General features: G+C 38.0%; 1 protein-coding gene across 1 annotated transcript; it reads left to right on the top strand.

The window, feature by feature from the left end:
• The first annotated feature begins 2,523 nt into the window (after positions 1-2,523).
• On the top strand, positions 2,524-12,211 carry LOC122555651 (extracellular calcium-sensing receptor-like). Its single transcript, XM_043701647.2, has 6 exons — positions 2,524-2,778; positions 4,459-5,292; positions 5,513-5,740; positions 9,831-9,954; positions 10,043-10,937; positions 12,151-12,211. The coding sequence occupies exons 1-6, from the start codon at positions 2,524-2,526 to the stop codon at positions 12,209-12,211; spliced, it is 2,397 nt and encodes a 798-aa protein (XP_043557582.2).
• Positions 12,212-13,307: the final 1,096 nt, after the last annotated feature.

Raw genomic sequence — 13,307 nt, 5'->3', positions numbered from 1 at the left:
CATCTGATTTGAACTGTACAAGCTCCTTTTAGCAGATAAACTAAAATTGCTTCTGAAATTAACTTTTAATTCCTCTCAGCTGAAAATATGGTATTTTCTGAATTTAACTGAAAACGAAACCAATGTGTTCACACTGATTGTCAATAACCAAAAAGCAAACACATCATATTCTATGAATACTTCAGGGGATGTCCAAGTCTTTTAACTGGGGCATTTATATTAATGTTTAAGAATGACTATCTGGTATTTTTCTTAAATCTCGTCAGGGAGCTAAGTTTCATCTACAACGCACTCTCTTAAATAACAATCCAAATTCTGAAAATTGCTAATATATTTTATATACCTTTAACTGCAAATATTAGCTAACATAAAGCTTGATATTTTAATGTATAAAATCTTTATGATTGATGAACAGGGTTGCAGATCGTTTTTGAATCCTGAGCATTACAGCTTCAAGGGTTCACTTAGACTCCTGATGTGTTTTATTTAGCATGGTTGACTAATTCAAGATATCTATAAGTTGATCATTATAAGTTGAACTTCATAGGTATACCTAATATTAGTTGTTTTTGCTTGATGTTGTGTTCTATTCTTATCAAGGCATCTACGTAACCAAGGCATTTAAGAAATTGTTGTGTTAAATATCATACCTGGTTATTTCTAAGTTGAAAATGTGTTGCTGGAAAAGCCCTTCTTCAGGAATGCTCCTACGCTTTCAGGCTCATGTCCGAAACGTCGATTCTCCTGCTCCTTAGATGCTGCCTGACTTGCCGCGCTTTTCCAGCAAAACATTTTCAGCTCTGATGTCCAGCATCTGCAGTCCTCACTTTCTCCTATTTCTAAGTTGCACCATTTAAATAATCACTTCTTTGTCAAGCAATCGTCTTCACATTTATTAAAGGCTACAGTAGTATTCTTTTACTTTGACGTTTTATGCTTTGATTTTAATCTTAAAGGCAGAATTACGGACAGATGCATTCCCCATGTTGTTCCATATTAAAAACTATTGCCCCTTCATACAAATGCACTCTCTCCTTTAATTCTGTCATCATAAGTTCACACTTTAAATCTCCCAACTTGCCACAATTGCCCTTGAAAACGAAAGTCCCCCTCGCCAATCTCACTTTTCTTTCTAAAGCCTTTAATATTTTGGGCTCCCCAGTGTCACATCGATCTTGCTTGCATTCCTTCATCTGTTTTTCAATTCCGCCATAGTATTTAATCAACCCTGAACAGAGTTTCAAATTACATATTATGTGACTATGGCAATGATAAATTAATTTATCCTTCTCAGCTCGACTACAGCTTTTGACATGTTTGGCCATACCTACCATCCTCTGTGTGAAAAAAGCTGTCCTTTAGGTCCCTTTTGAAATCTTTCCCCTCACCTTAAACATATGCCCTCTAGTTTTGGATTCCCCTACCCAGAAGTAAAGACCTTGGCTATTCACCTTACCTATGTCCCTTTTATAAACCTCTATAAGGTCACCCCTCAACCTCCTACGCTACAGGGGAGAAAGTTCCAACCTATCCAGCTTCCCCTTTTAGCTCAAAGCGTCCAGTCTTGGTTGCAATCTTGTAAATCCGTTTTGCATCTTTTCCAGTTTAATAACATCCTTTCCATAGCAGGTCAACCTTGGTTTAATATTCTATTAAAGGGTGACGGCAGCGATACGCCACAGCAATGGTTAAATTTTAATCTGAGAATCAATCATTTGGGATCAGAACTGGTTATCTGCCATCAGAGAACAGCAACAATATCGCTTGGGCTGGCGAAATAATTGCTTTTCCTCAGGCAGATAGCGTTTAATTTTCCTTTGGGACTTTAAACACAAGAGTAGATCTCTTTGCTGCTCGTTTGAAATGCATTGAGCCAGATCTTACCCGTCAACCCTCTTGGCGAACCTATATATAATATGCACATATGAAAGAATATTCCAATGTGTGACGCAGGAACAGTTGAACCTCACAGTCACAATGAAGGTTTTGTTTTGGGCTTTAGTGTTTGCCTTTCCTCTTTTGTGTACTCACCAACAAATATGTAAACGTCGAGGAAAATTCAGCCTAAATCACTCAGTTGAGGAGGGTGAAGTCATTATAGGGGGAATGTTTAATGTACACTCCGATAGAATTGAAATACTACATTCCTTTAAAGACGTGCCACAGGAGACACAATGCAGAAGGTTGGTTCAGGTCGTATGAACAAATATCACTTCAAGTACCCATTATCTAGTTGGTATCCTAAAGATTGCAAGGTACGCGGTAAATGGAAGGCATTCTTCCAACTGAATCAAGGTTAGAGCCATTCAACTTTAAAGCAAGGTTGCTTACTCATTTTTGGTTGAGTATCATCTGTCTCATAGTTCGCACTGCAAAGGTATCTATTTTCTAGAGATATATTATTTGCTTGTATATATAGATGTTGTGGTATTGCAAGTGAATTTTATGAGGACTTTTTTTTCCAATCTGAAGTGTATTACTTATCGCAGGTTTGATTTCAGAGCGTTTCGCCTCATGCAAACTATGATTTTTGCCATCGAAGAAATAAATAAGAATCCTGCCCTGCTTCCCAATGTTTCGCTAGGCTACCGAATTTATGATGATTGTTCCTCGCCAATCATTGCAACGAAAGCAGCCTTGGCTCTTATCAATGGGAAGGGCCAAGTCGTGGATGAAAAATGCAAACAACGTCCGCTGGTTTCAGCTCTAATTGGTGGCGGCTCATCTTCAGAGTCAATAGCGATAACAAGATTGATTAGTCCTTTCAGAATCCCATTGGTAAGAATGTTTATTAGGACAAGGTAATATTTTAGGTATATTTTCTAAGTACAGCAAGGCGTACGCATGATTCATATCAATCCTGAACAAAAATCCATGTACAATATCGACTTGATACTGCATTGCATTTACAGAATATAAACTATACGATCTATGGCGGTTTCTAAGTCCATACGAGGCCTGCCTAAATAATTAAACTTACTGCATTATACTAAACTGAAGAAGAGTCATACCAGACTCAAAACGTTAACCCTGTTTCTCTTTCTATAAATACTACTAGGCCAGTTGAGCTTCGACAGCATTCGCTCTGTTTCCGATTCAACCATCCACAGTATTTTGCTTTGATTCAATCCTATATTTTCTCATTCACTGATCAAGCCTCTCCGGAAATTGACTTGACATTATCCCCTTTGACTAAATAACAACGTTTGTCATGTTCCATTCTGTTTACCTTTGATTTCGTGTTCGCCAATGTCCGAAACCAAAGGGACACTAACTTAGTAGGTCGCCGCTAGCCAGGGGTTGAACTCAACCGAAGGAACCTTCAACCAGTTTGTGCCTGATGAGACAGAACTCCAAATTCCTGTGGCAAGCATCCTGAACATGACAATACTGACGTCAGCTGACCGAACCAGACCTTCAGTCAGGCAAATTTCTACAACAGCCGTGAATTAAACTGAATTGTTCAATTGAGACGTGCCGTTCAGTATAATCTGAAATTGTATTTTCGGTTCTTTTCAATGCACATTTGATTAAGCGTAGAAAAACAAACGTGGGATAATAATAATCTAATTCGTAGAACCAGTTCTAACAAGGAGCAAATAAATGTTGACAGTGCGTGATATTAACTCGCCACTTGACAGAGTAAGATGTGGTATATATTTGGTCCTGGCTGTTAGCATGAACACCTATGGAATCACTCTCCTCTTCTGTTAAATATTGCCGAAACATTTACTGGAGCACAGCGCTCGCAGACGATGGTGAAGGTCTGAACAGCATTTAGATTTCTAATATTTGGCTAGATAGTAATTAAAAGGGCATGAGTGATGCAGTTGTGTATTTTTTAACAATTTTTGAACCGATCCAAAAGGTGTGAAAACATTTTCGTTGTCCTAGATATTCTATATTCCGTTTTCAAAACAGCTTCCATCTGGGAAGTGTGAAGCTCTGAAGCCAAGGCAATTCTAATCCATATAATGTGATTTGGTTCACAGTCAACAGAGTTGCATGTTTGACAAGGGCGTTCGTGAACACATTGATGAATTGCCAAATATATAAGGTCAGATGAGACATTTGGTAAGGAGTGATCATAAGCATCGATTTATAAAATAAAAGCAAAAGTGCCGCTGCTGGAAATCTGATATAAAAACAGAAAATGCCAGACAAATCCATCAGGTCTGTCAGCATTAATAGAGGGAGAAAGAGGCAGTTCTGAAGAAGTCATGCCTGACTCGAAATGTTAATTCTGTTTCTCTCTCCATAGATGCTGCCAGATCTTGTTGTGTCTCCAGCATTTCCTGTTCTTGAGGGAGAAATAGAGTTAACCTTTCGAATCTATTGTGATTCTTAGTAACTACAGAGGCTTCAGTTCTGGTTTCACAAATCTATCTTTCTATCCGTAAAATCTTGCCTAGAATCACTATAGTTCTGTAATGCAATCTTTCTTTCACTGTTCCTCAGGTTAGCTACTTTTCTACCTGTGCATGCCTTAGCAACAAAGACAACTTCCCAACGTTTTATAGAACGATACCAAGTGACTATCATCAATCCAAATTTTTAGCTCACATTGTCAAGAATTTTGGATGGACTTGGATTGGAACAATTAGAGTCAACAACGATTACGGAAATTTTGGAATGCAAGCGTTCATAGAAACAGTCGAGAAGTTGGGAGTCTGCATTGCCTTCTCTGAATCCTTTTACAGGACTGACCCCAGGGAGAGGGTGATGGAAATAGTAGAGGTTATTAAAAAAGCCAGCACAAAAGTTGTAGTTGCATTTTCTTCCACGCAAGAAATGCGTATTTTGTTGAAAGAACTTTTACATCAGAATGTCACTGATATTCAGTGGATAGGAAGCGAAGCCTGGGTTACCGCAGATCTCCTTGCTCCGGAAGAGAATGTTAAAATCCTGGTTGGAACTATAGGGTCAGCAATCCGTCGCTCAGAAATTCCGGGACTGCGGGAGTTTCTACTTCAAGTGAAGCCCTTTATGGTTTCTGGGGACGTTTTGGTGAAAGAGTTCTGGGAAACGGCGTTCCAATGCAGCTTTATTCCAGCGGACGCTATAAATCCAGCGAATAATTCAGTGGAAATGCGGCGATGTACAGGAAACGAACGCTTAGAAGAGCTACAAAACGCATATTCTGACCTTGAGATGGACGGCTCAACCTACAATGTGTACAAAGCAGTGTATGCCTTAGCTCACGCGTTTCACAATATGTTTGCTTGCAAAAATGGTGAAGGGCCATTTGTAAATAGTACCTGTATAATCGTTTCTAATTTCGAACCGTGGCAGGTAAGAGCAATGAAATACTATGAAGTGATGCTTTTACATGAGTGTAAAGGCGGTGTTAGCGAAAATTAAATTATTCACAGATCATGCGCAATTACGTTTGATTTCTTAATTTACGAAATTGCTTACACTATCCGTGTGATGTATTGTTCGGATCCCATACACCAATGTTGCCCGCTGTCAAATTGTCTTTAAATTTTCCAATTGTTTCACATCTCAAAAGGTACTACGTTATATGCAAACAGTAAACTTCAGAACAAAGAACGGTGACAACGTTTATTTTGATGAAAAGGGAGACCCAGTCGCTGCATACGATTTAGTCAACTGGCAAACTAATTCCAAAGGAGTTGCACACGTTCAGACCATTGGCTATTATGACGGATCCGCGCCTCCTGGGCAGCAAGTTGTGTTAAGTGAAAGATCAATCGTATGGCGCGGAGGCCAAAGGACGGTATGCTTACCAAGACAATGACAAAGTTTTCAAATTCTGCACCGCTGGCGGTGTATATCGGATATATCACATTACTCCCTCCAAAATTATTAACATTTAATGCATTCTTGTATTCCAACTTCCTAAACAAAGCCATTTGCAATATACGTGCATAACACCAAACGGAACCTCTAAGCGCTTACTTAAGAATAGTTTGTGGATCATTACATTTAAATAATACGTACGAAATTATATTTCCCAGACTCTTCCTGTCCTGTTATCATTCTTCTTTCGAACCCCAGCGTCATAGCAGTTTAAATGTTGCCATACTCTGAGTTGAATAACTATATGAAGCACAGTGTCTCTATTATAACAACTATTCATGTAAAAATTAAAGTCTTCAACATTTTCCCTGTCCAGAGCCAAAATTAATCTCCAACAATTCTCCTGTGTTATCTATTCGTGACTGATGCCTCTCGTTCTTGGTTCTTTTTACAAGCAGAAACAACTTCGCCCGATTTGCTCAATCCAACTTGCACATGCTTCTGAAAACTTCATTCAGATCTCCTCTCAGCCTGCTTATCTCCAGAGAGAATATTTCAAACTTCTTCAGTCTATCCTCATGGCTGAAGTAGTATTTCGCTTTGGTACTCTGTCCAATGTATTTGCATCTTTACGATGATGTAGCATCTACAACTGTACACAATCTGTCAGACAGCAAGCTCCTAAAAATAACAACAGGATAACAACCAAGTGACTTTTTTGCTGATGTAATTTAATAAATATATATATATTGCCCAGGACATAGTTTTAACTTCTTGACTTTACTCAGTGGAGTGCACTGGAACTGTGACTTTGATTTGGTATCTCATCTTGAAGTAAATATTTTCAAGCACATTACATTCCTCAGGAGTGGATGTTTCTTTCCATTTCTTGGAGTAAGGCTTGAACCCTCAATTTCCTGACTCCATTTACTATCATTTTATCAATGACTGATAATCTTCATAATGGTTACTGTTTCATGAAGCAGTGATGTCTCAAATTTTAAGTATGATTTATCAAAAAGTTATAACATTACATCAATTTCAGGAAGTTTAATTTCCATCTTCCATCTCCAACTGTCGCAGGGCAACGGATGGTGTGTGGTGTTGGTAAATGTTGTGCATGAGATGAGCATAAATACATTCATAGCAATCTTAGCTGGTAGTTACTTTGATATTGTAAATTCCCTTGGCATGAATTTTTGATGGGAAGGCAGGATTCACACTTTTTGGAGCTATTGTCTCCAATCATAAATTGTAATTTATCTACTAAAATGCTTGCATCTTCCAGTCACATACTTCATAATCAATTGAAAAAAATGTACACTTTACTAACCAGTACAATGAAAACACATTAGTTGCTGCTGATTTGGAACTCAATTTGAGAACAATTAGTCCGTTTCCACAGAATGGAATCATTGCTGATAATATTCACCGTTATTGCCAATTGTTATTTACCCCATGAGAAGGTGATATGTATTGCCATCTTGAACCAATACAGCCCATGTTGTGAATGCAACAGTTCATTCGTGTTTGAAAGGAGTTTCAAAATTGTGATGTAGTAATCAAGAAGAAACGGCAATATTTCCAAGTCTGGGTTGCTTTTTACTTGGAAGTACCCTGAAGGGTGGTGTTTCCATTCATCTGCCAGCCTTATGTTTGAAGGTTTGGAAGTCATGGTTCAGGAGATGTTGTTGAATAAGCTTTGGGGAATTGTTACTGCACATCTTGCAAATAGTAATATTGCTTCTCCACACTGGTGCAGGAGGCATGTAAACTTAAGGGTGGGATGCCAATCAAGCAGGTTGATTTGACCCAGGTAATATTGAGCTTCAATTGTATCGATGGAGCTGCACTTGTAAGGTGGATTTTTTTAACAATCCTGACTTGTGCCTTGCAGATGGTGGAAATGCTTTGTGATTCCAGAGGTGAGTCATTGACACCAAAATACCAAGCTTCTGATGTTGTTTCGTAAGCATAATGCTTATAGGATCATTCAAAGGAAACTTTCAGGATTTTTTTTTGAGGACAGAAGTGAGACTTCATGACAAGGGAAAGTGAAAGATTTGCATTAGAGATGATGATTTCATGGAACTTGCATGCTGTAAATGTTACTAGTCACTTATCAGCTCAAGCCCAAATGCTGCCCTGTTCTCACTCCATGTGCACATGGACTGTTTCATTCTCTCAAGGGCTGCAAATGGTGCTGATCTCTGTGCAAATAGCAGAGAACACGCCTTCTTCTAGCCTTTTGATAGGAGGAAAGGTATTGATGGTAAAGCTGAAGTGAGGTGGCATGATGGCTTAGTGGTTAGCTCTTCTACCGCACAACCTCAGGAGCCTGGGTTTGATTCCACCTTCAGGTGACTGTGTGGAGTTTGTCTGCGTGGCTTTCCTTTTGGGTGCTCTGGTTTCCTATGATATTCCAATGGTGTGCATGTTAGGTGGCCATGCTAAGTTACCCACAGCATCCAGGGGTGTTCAGACTCGGGGAATTAACCGTAGGGTATGTACAGTTACAGAGATAGGGTGGGAAGATCTTCAGAGGGCCGGTGTGGACTTGATGAGCTGAATGGGTTGTTTCCATCCTCTTTGGATTCTATTCTGTGGATGATCCAAGTGCCCTGATGATCAACTGTAGGAAGCGATCAGCCCAGTTTTGATCGTCTAATTTACAAGTGAATCTAATGGGTGATTGATTTTTATTTTTGTTTTGCCTGTTTCATTCTATTGAAATGGAGGAACGTGTATTAAAGAGAATTTAAACTAATCACAATTTCATAGTTTTCCATCATGTTGGATAACAAATTGAAATATTGGCTTTTGCCAGCTTCCTATTTCATGTAAAGAATATCTGAATGACATGAGTTACAGAGTTCATAAAAGTCTATTTTCAAGCAAAATATTGAGAGCGTTGAGGAAGATATTTGTGTAAGAGACTACTTACACCCCACTTGGGGTTTGTTTATATTTTTGGGCGCCACACTTCAGGAAGGATGTGACTGTATTGGAGATAGTACAAAGGCTGTTTGCAAGAATTATTGCAGAAATGAGAAACTTCAATTATCACGATTGATTGCAGATATTGAGGCTTTTTCCGTAGAGAGGAGATTTGTTGGAAGTTTTGAAAATCATGAGGATCTGGGCAGAGAACATAGAGAGAAACTGTTCTCCCTTACACAAGGATCAGGGGGACACAGGTTGAAGTCATGTTTGAGATCATATTTGGTTGGGATATCTGGTCGGCATGGACGGGTTGGACCGAAGGGTCTGTTTCCATGCTGTACATCTCTATGACTCTATGCATCCAAAACAACATATGCCCAGATCTATTTGATTCTGCCCCAACTGCTAAAATGCTGTTCCTTCCATTAATATCTGTTGATTATTCCGATGCTGACATGGCTGACTTCTAATTTTCTGTACTTCAAAACTTACGTCATCCAGATATGTGCTGCCAACACCAGAGCTTGCACCTAGTCCTGTTCTGTTCGAAACAGTACCGCTTAGCTCCTCTGCATGCCTCTTCTATGAACTTTGCACCCTTCCTCCCTTCCCTATTTTAAGGTGCTTGTTGAATTTTACCACTGACCAAGCTTCTTGTCATCTGTCCTAATAATCTCTTATGTGACTTGCTTTCAATTTCTGATTAATAATAAGTGGAGGACGGACTTGAGGTAATTAACTCTGTTCAAGGCCCTATATAAAAATATATTGCTGTAGTTTTTGTGGTTTACTCCCCGATCTCCTCCTCCCACCTTGCTGAGAGGTGGCTTGTCAAAAGTCGACCAGACCTTCAGTCATAGTGTAAAACTAAGATCACAGGTCAACGATTGCACACACATTGGCCTGTTTTCACTTTTATTCGATCAATATAAAATTTGTGGTAAGTCTGCTATCACTCATTTTTTGGTCCAGCTGTGTAGTTTCAACATACCCACATTCATATGTAACAATATATTCAGTTTATATACACTTTCCTTCTGTACAATTAGTTGCAATAACAGATTGCGTTTCATTTTTATATTTCAACACAATACCTTGTTGTTTTTACTCTTTTTAATCTCCAGGTTCCTCGTGCAGTTTGTGCCGAAAATTGTCCACTTGGTACAAGAAAGCTTATTAGGAAAGGACGACCTATTTGTTGCTTTGATTGTACGCCATGTTCTGAAGGAGAAGTTAGTAACACCACAGGTTTGTTAAAGAACATACTTCACTGTACATATTGCAAAGAGATTAATAAACTTAGTTTCAAATTTACATATAAATTGCTCTCTTTTAGATTCAACTGACTGTGTCAAGTGCCCAGCAGAGTACTGGCCCAATATATCGAGAGATAAATGCGTACCAAAACAAATTGAGTTTCTGTCTTATACTGAAATCTTGGGAATTGTATTAGCAACGCTTGCACTGGTTGGAGTCTGCCTAGCTATAGCAACATTAATAGTTTTCATAAAGTATAAAGACACTCCTATTGTCAAAGCAAACAACTCTGAGTTAAGTTTCCTTCTGCTTTTTGCAATAGCGCATTGTTTTTTGTGTTCCCTTACATTCATCGGGAAACCTTCACCGTGGTCATGTATTTTACGCTGCACTGCAATTGGAGTTTCCTTCGTTTTATCTATCTCTTGTATTTTGGTTAAAACAATCATTGTACTGTTTGTGTTTAAGGCAAGAGTTCCAAATAATATCATGTTAAAATACTTTGGTGTCACACAGCAACGTTTAAGCATTTTTGTTCTCACGTTCATTCAAGGTATAATAAGTGGATTGTGGTTGGCTATGGCACCCCCATTTCCCATGAAAAATACCAGATACTATAACGACATTATCATTTTAGAATGCAATGTGGGCTCTGTAACTGCCTTTTATTTAGTTTCAGTTTACATTGGCACTCTTTCTTGTGTCTGCTTTGTCCTTGCATTTTTAGCACGAAAACTGCCTGATAATTTTAATGAAGCTAAATTTATAACTTTTAGCATGCTTACATTTTGTGCAGTTTGGATAGCTTTCATCCCAGCTTATGTAAGTTCTCCTGGAAAATACACCACTGCTTCAGAGGTTTTTGCTATTTTGACTTCTAACTTTGGACTTCTGCTTTGTATCTTTGTTCCAAAATGTTATGTCGTATTGCTGAAACCAGAAAATAACACCAAGAAGTTTTTGATGGGGAAAGAGCTTTCAAAGAGATCGTAGCCAAAACAAAAAGAGATTGTAACAATAGTCACTGTTCACAGTGATGTGGTTTTAATTATGATCAAATTATAAATGCTTAATTGTTTAAATAAAGTAATGAATATATAACTAGATATTATTAGCGAAGAAGGTGGGGGCATTTTTAAAATCAATTTCATTTTGGTGTATTACATGAAGTGTTGTTTGTTAAGTATCACGAACATTGCACTGACGATGTAACATTAATAACTGCACACCACATAGTTTGACAATGTTTTATAGTACTGTTGTGATTGACTCTGGAGGAGCACATGGCCTCGTTATCTCGTCTCACCATTCCATTGACCACAGCATCAACTTAAATGCTTTAATGCATTATTAATACGGGCACTTGTATAACATAATTACATTAGATTTAGAGTAAAAAGATCCATCGACCAGGCGTCTATAATAAAAAATAAATCTATCATTTTATTGTGAAAGAAATTCAGCAAACTAATAAAGTTGATTAACATACAGTTGGAATTATACTTCTAAATAAGCACCCACTACATGCACATCAATTCAGGGAAGAATAAGAAACATTTTGTGCAGAAATTAATTTGAAAGTGAAGCACTTTGGACAATAATTGTTGGTTATTGAAGGATCATTTATGAAATGTTCAAAATGACTTTTGGTCAATATCCAAGCTAAATAAACACAGGCAATTGTCACTGAGACTTTTCAGGTGCAGTTCGTTCAGGAATTAGAGAGAATTTAGAGGCTTTTCTGAAAAAAAAAACAGGTGGATCAGTACGTCAGATCTCATAGTGGACTCCCAAAAAGGGTATCCCTCAGACAGGGAGAAGATGAACTTGATATCTTCTTTTTCTCAGATGGCTGTACCCACATAAAGTCTAAATGATACCCGAAGACAATATCATCAACATGGACATGTCAATATATGCAAAATTAAGCTTTTTAATTTCCTGGAAGTATCTTGAAGTAAAAACCCAATAGCCTTTTAGTGACATTTCTTTGGAAGAAACAGTCAGATATCTCTTCAGCACTCCAAACGAACTACTGTCCACAGTTCTTCAAGCATGAATCCTCAAAAAAATACTGTCTTCTTAACGGTACTTACTCAGTTTCCTTCAATGACAGAAATAAATGGTGAAAAGAATAATCAAAACATAATGATCAACGAATAACAGTCGATGACGTGTTCACTTCAGAAGCAATAGTGTTAATTATAACAAATTGGTCAAAACAACTCACATTCTGATTCTTTTGTAAATTTAATCTACTTATTTATATAGTAACGGTGATAGATCATGTGGGACTGGTAGTGCACACTCTTTTCAGATCTGTATTTTTCAATTCCACTATGTCCAACAGATACTTTCCTTTAGTAGCAACTGTCTGAAGAATAACTAGCACCTCTATAAATTAGTATCATAATTCATCTAATTCTTCACTATGCCGACTCTTCTGATCACAGATGAAGTCAGGCAAGTGACATTTGGATTTACAACTTTTTCTGAACATTGTGTTATTTATGCGTGGGCTGATGCATTTAGCTTGTTATTGACAGAGTCCAGACTTGGAAGCAAAATAAGAGTGAGCAGTAAAACTTAGAAATTATAAATAACACTCTGTGGCATGAAATTATTTTAAATAAAAGTTACCAGTGCAATTTAAAATCAATCACTTTCAGTTATTCTATTTAAGTTATTCTTTTTTTTCTAAGAATAGTTGTTTACAGGGAACTCCACTAATATTGCAAAGGTTTTAATAATTTAGACGGGACTTTTTTATATGTGTGCCAAACTGCTCTTAATAAATTATGCACAGTGATAGGATTAAAGAAGGCAATATGAATGTGTATCTTCAATTAAAAATTGCTTTAGTTTTATCACACACACCTTCGCACTGGCTCTATTTTTAAAACAACTTCCACTAATTTTTCTTCCAATTCCTGAGCCAAATCCCAACTCCTGCACATACCATAGTGTCAGCCCACATATTCAATGGAACTGCCCAAAGTGCAACAAAGCCAAGTGATATTGTTACACCCTTCTCTTCTGCTGACGAAGCAGTACTTTCCCATGCAGCACTTGGAGGAAGCAAGGAGAATGGCAAGGGCACAAAATATATTCTGCGCGATGGAATTCCATGTCTACCACCACAATTGGTTCAGCAACATTACTGCTGGCCAAGCTGATCAAGTGCTAAAGGCTACATCTCCTACATTCAGTTCACAGCAGATGGTGAGAGAACAAACAAGAACGAAAAATGTACTTGACCCCATTTTCATCCATCCACCAGCCCACATATGAATCTGCCCTAGATATTATCAGTAAGAATGTCCACTGCACAGTCGATGTAGAGA

This window comes from Chiloscyllium plagiosum, unplaced genomic scaffold, assembly GCF_037043375.1.
Source record: "Chiloscyllium plagiosum isolate Xiang-an unplaced genomic scaffold, Cpla_swu_hap1 HiC_scaffold_13, whole genome shotgun sequence".
NCBI classification, from domain to species: Eukaryota; Metazoa; Chordata; class Chondrichthyes; order Orectolobiformes; family Hemiscylliidae; genus Chiloscyllium; species Chiloscyllium plagiosum.
Note: the sequence above shows the minus strand (reverse complement) of the source record. Positions and strands in the feature narration are given on the sequence as shown.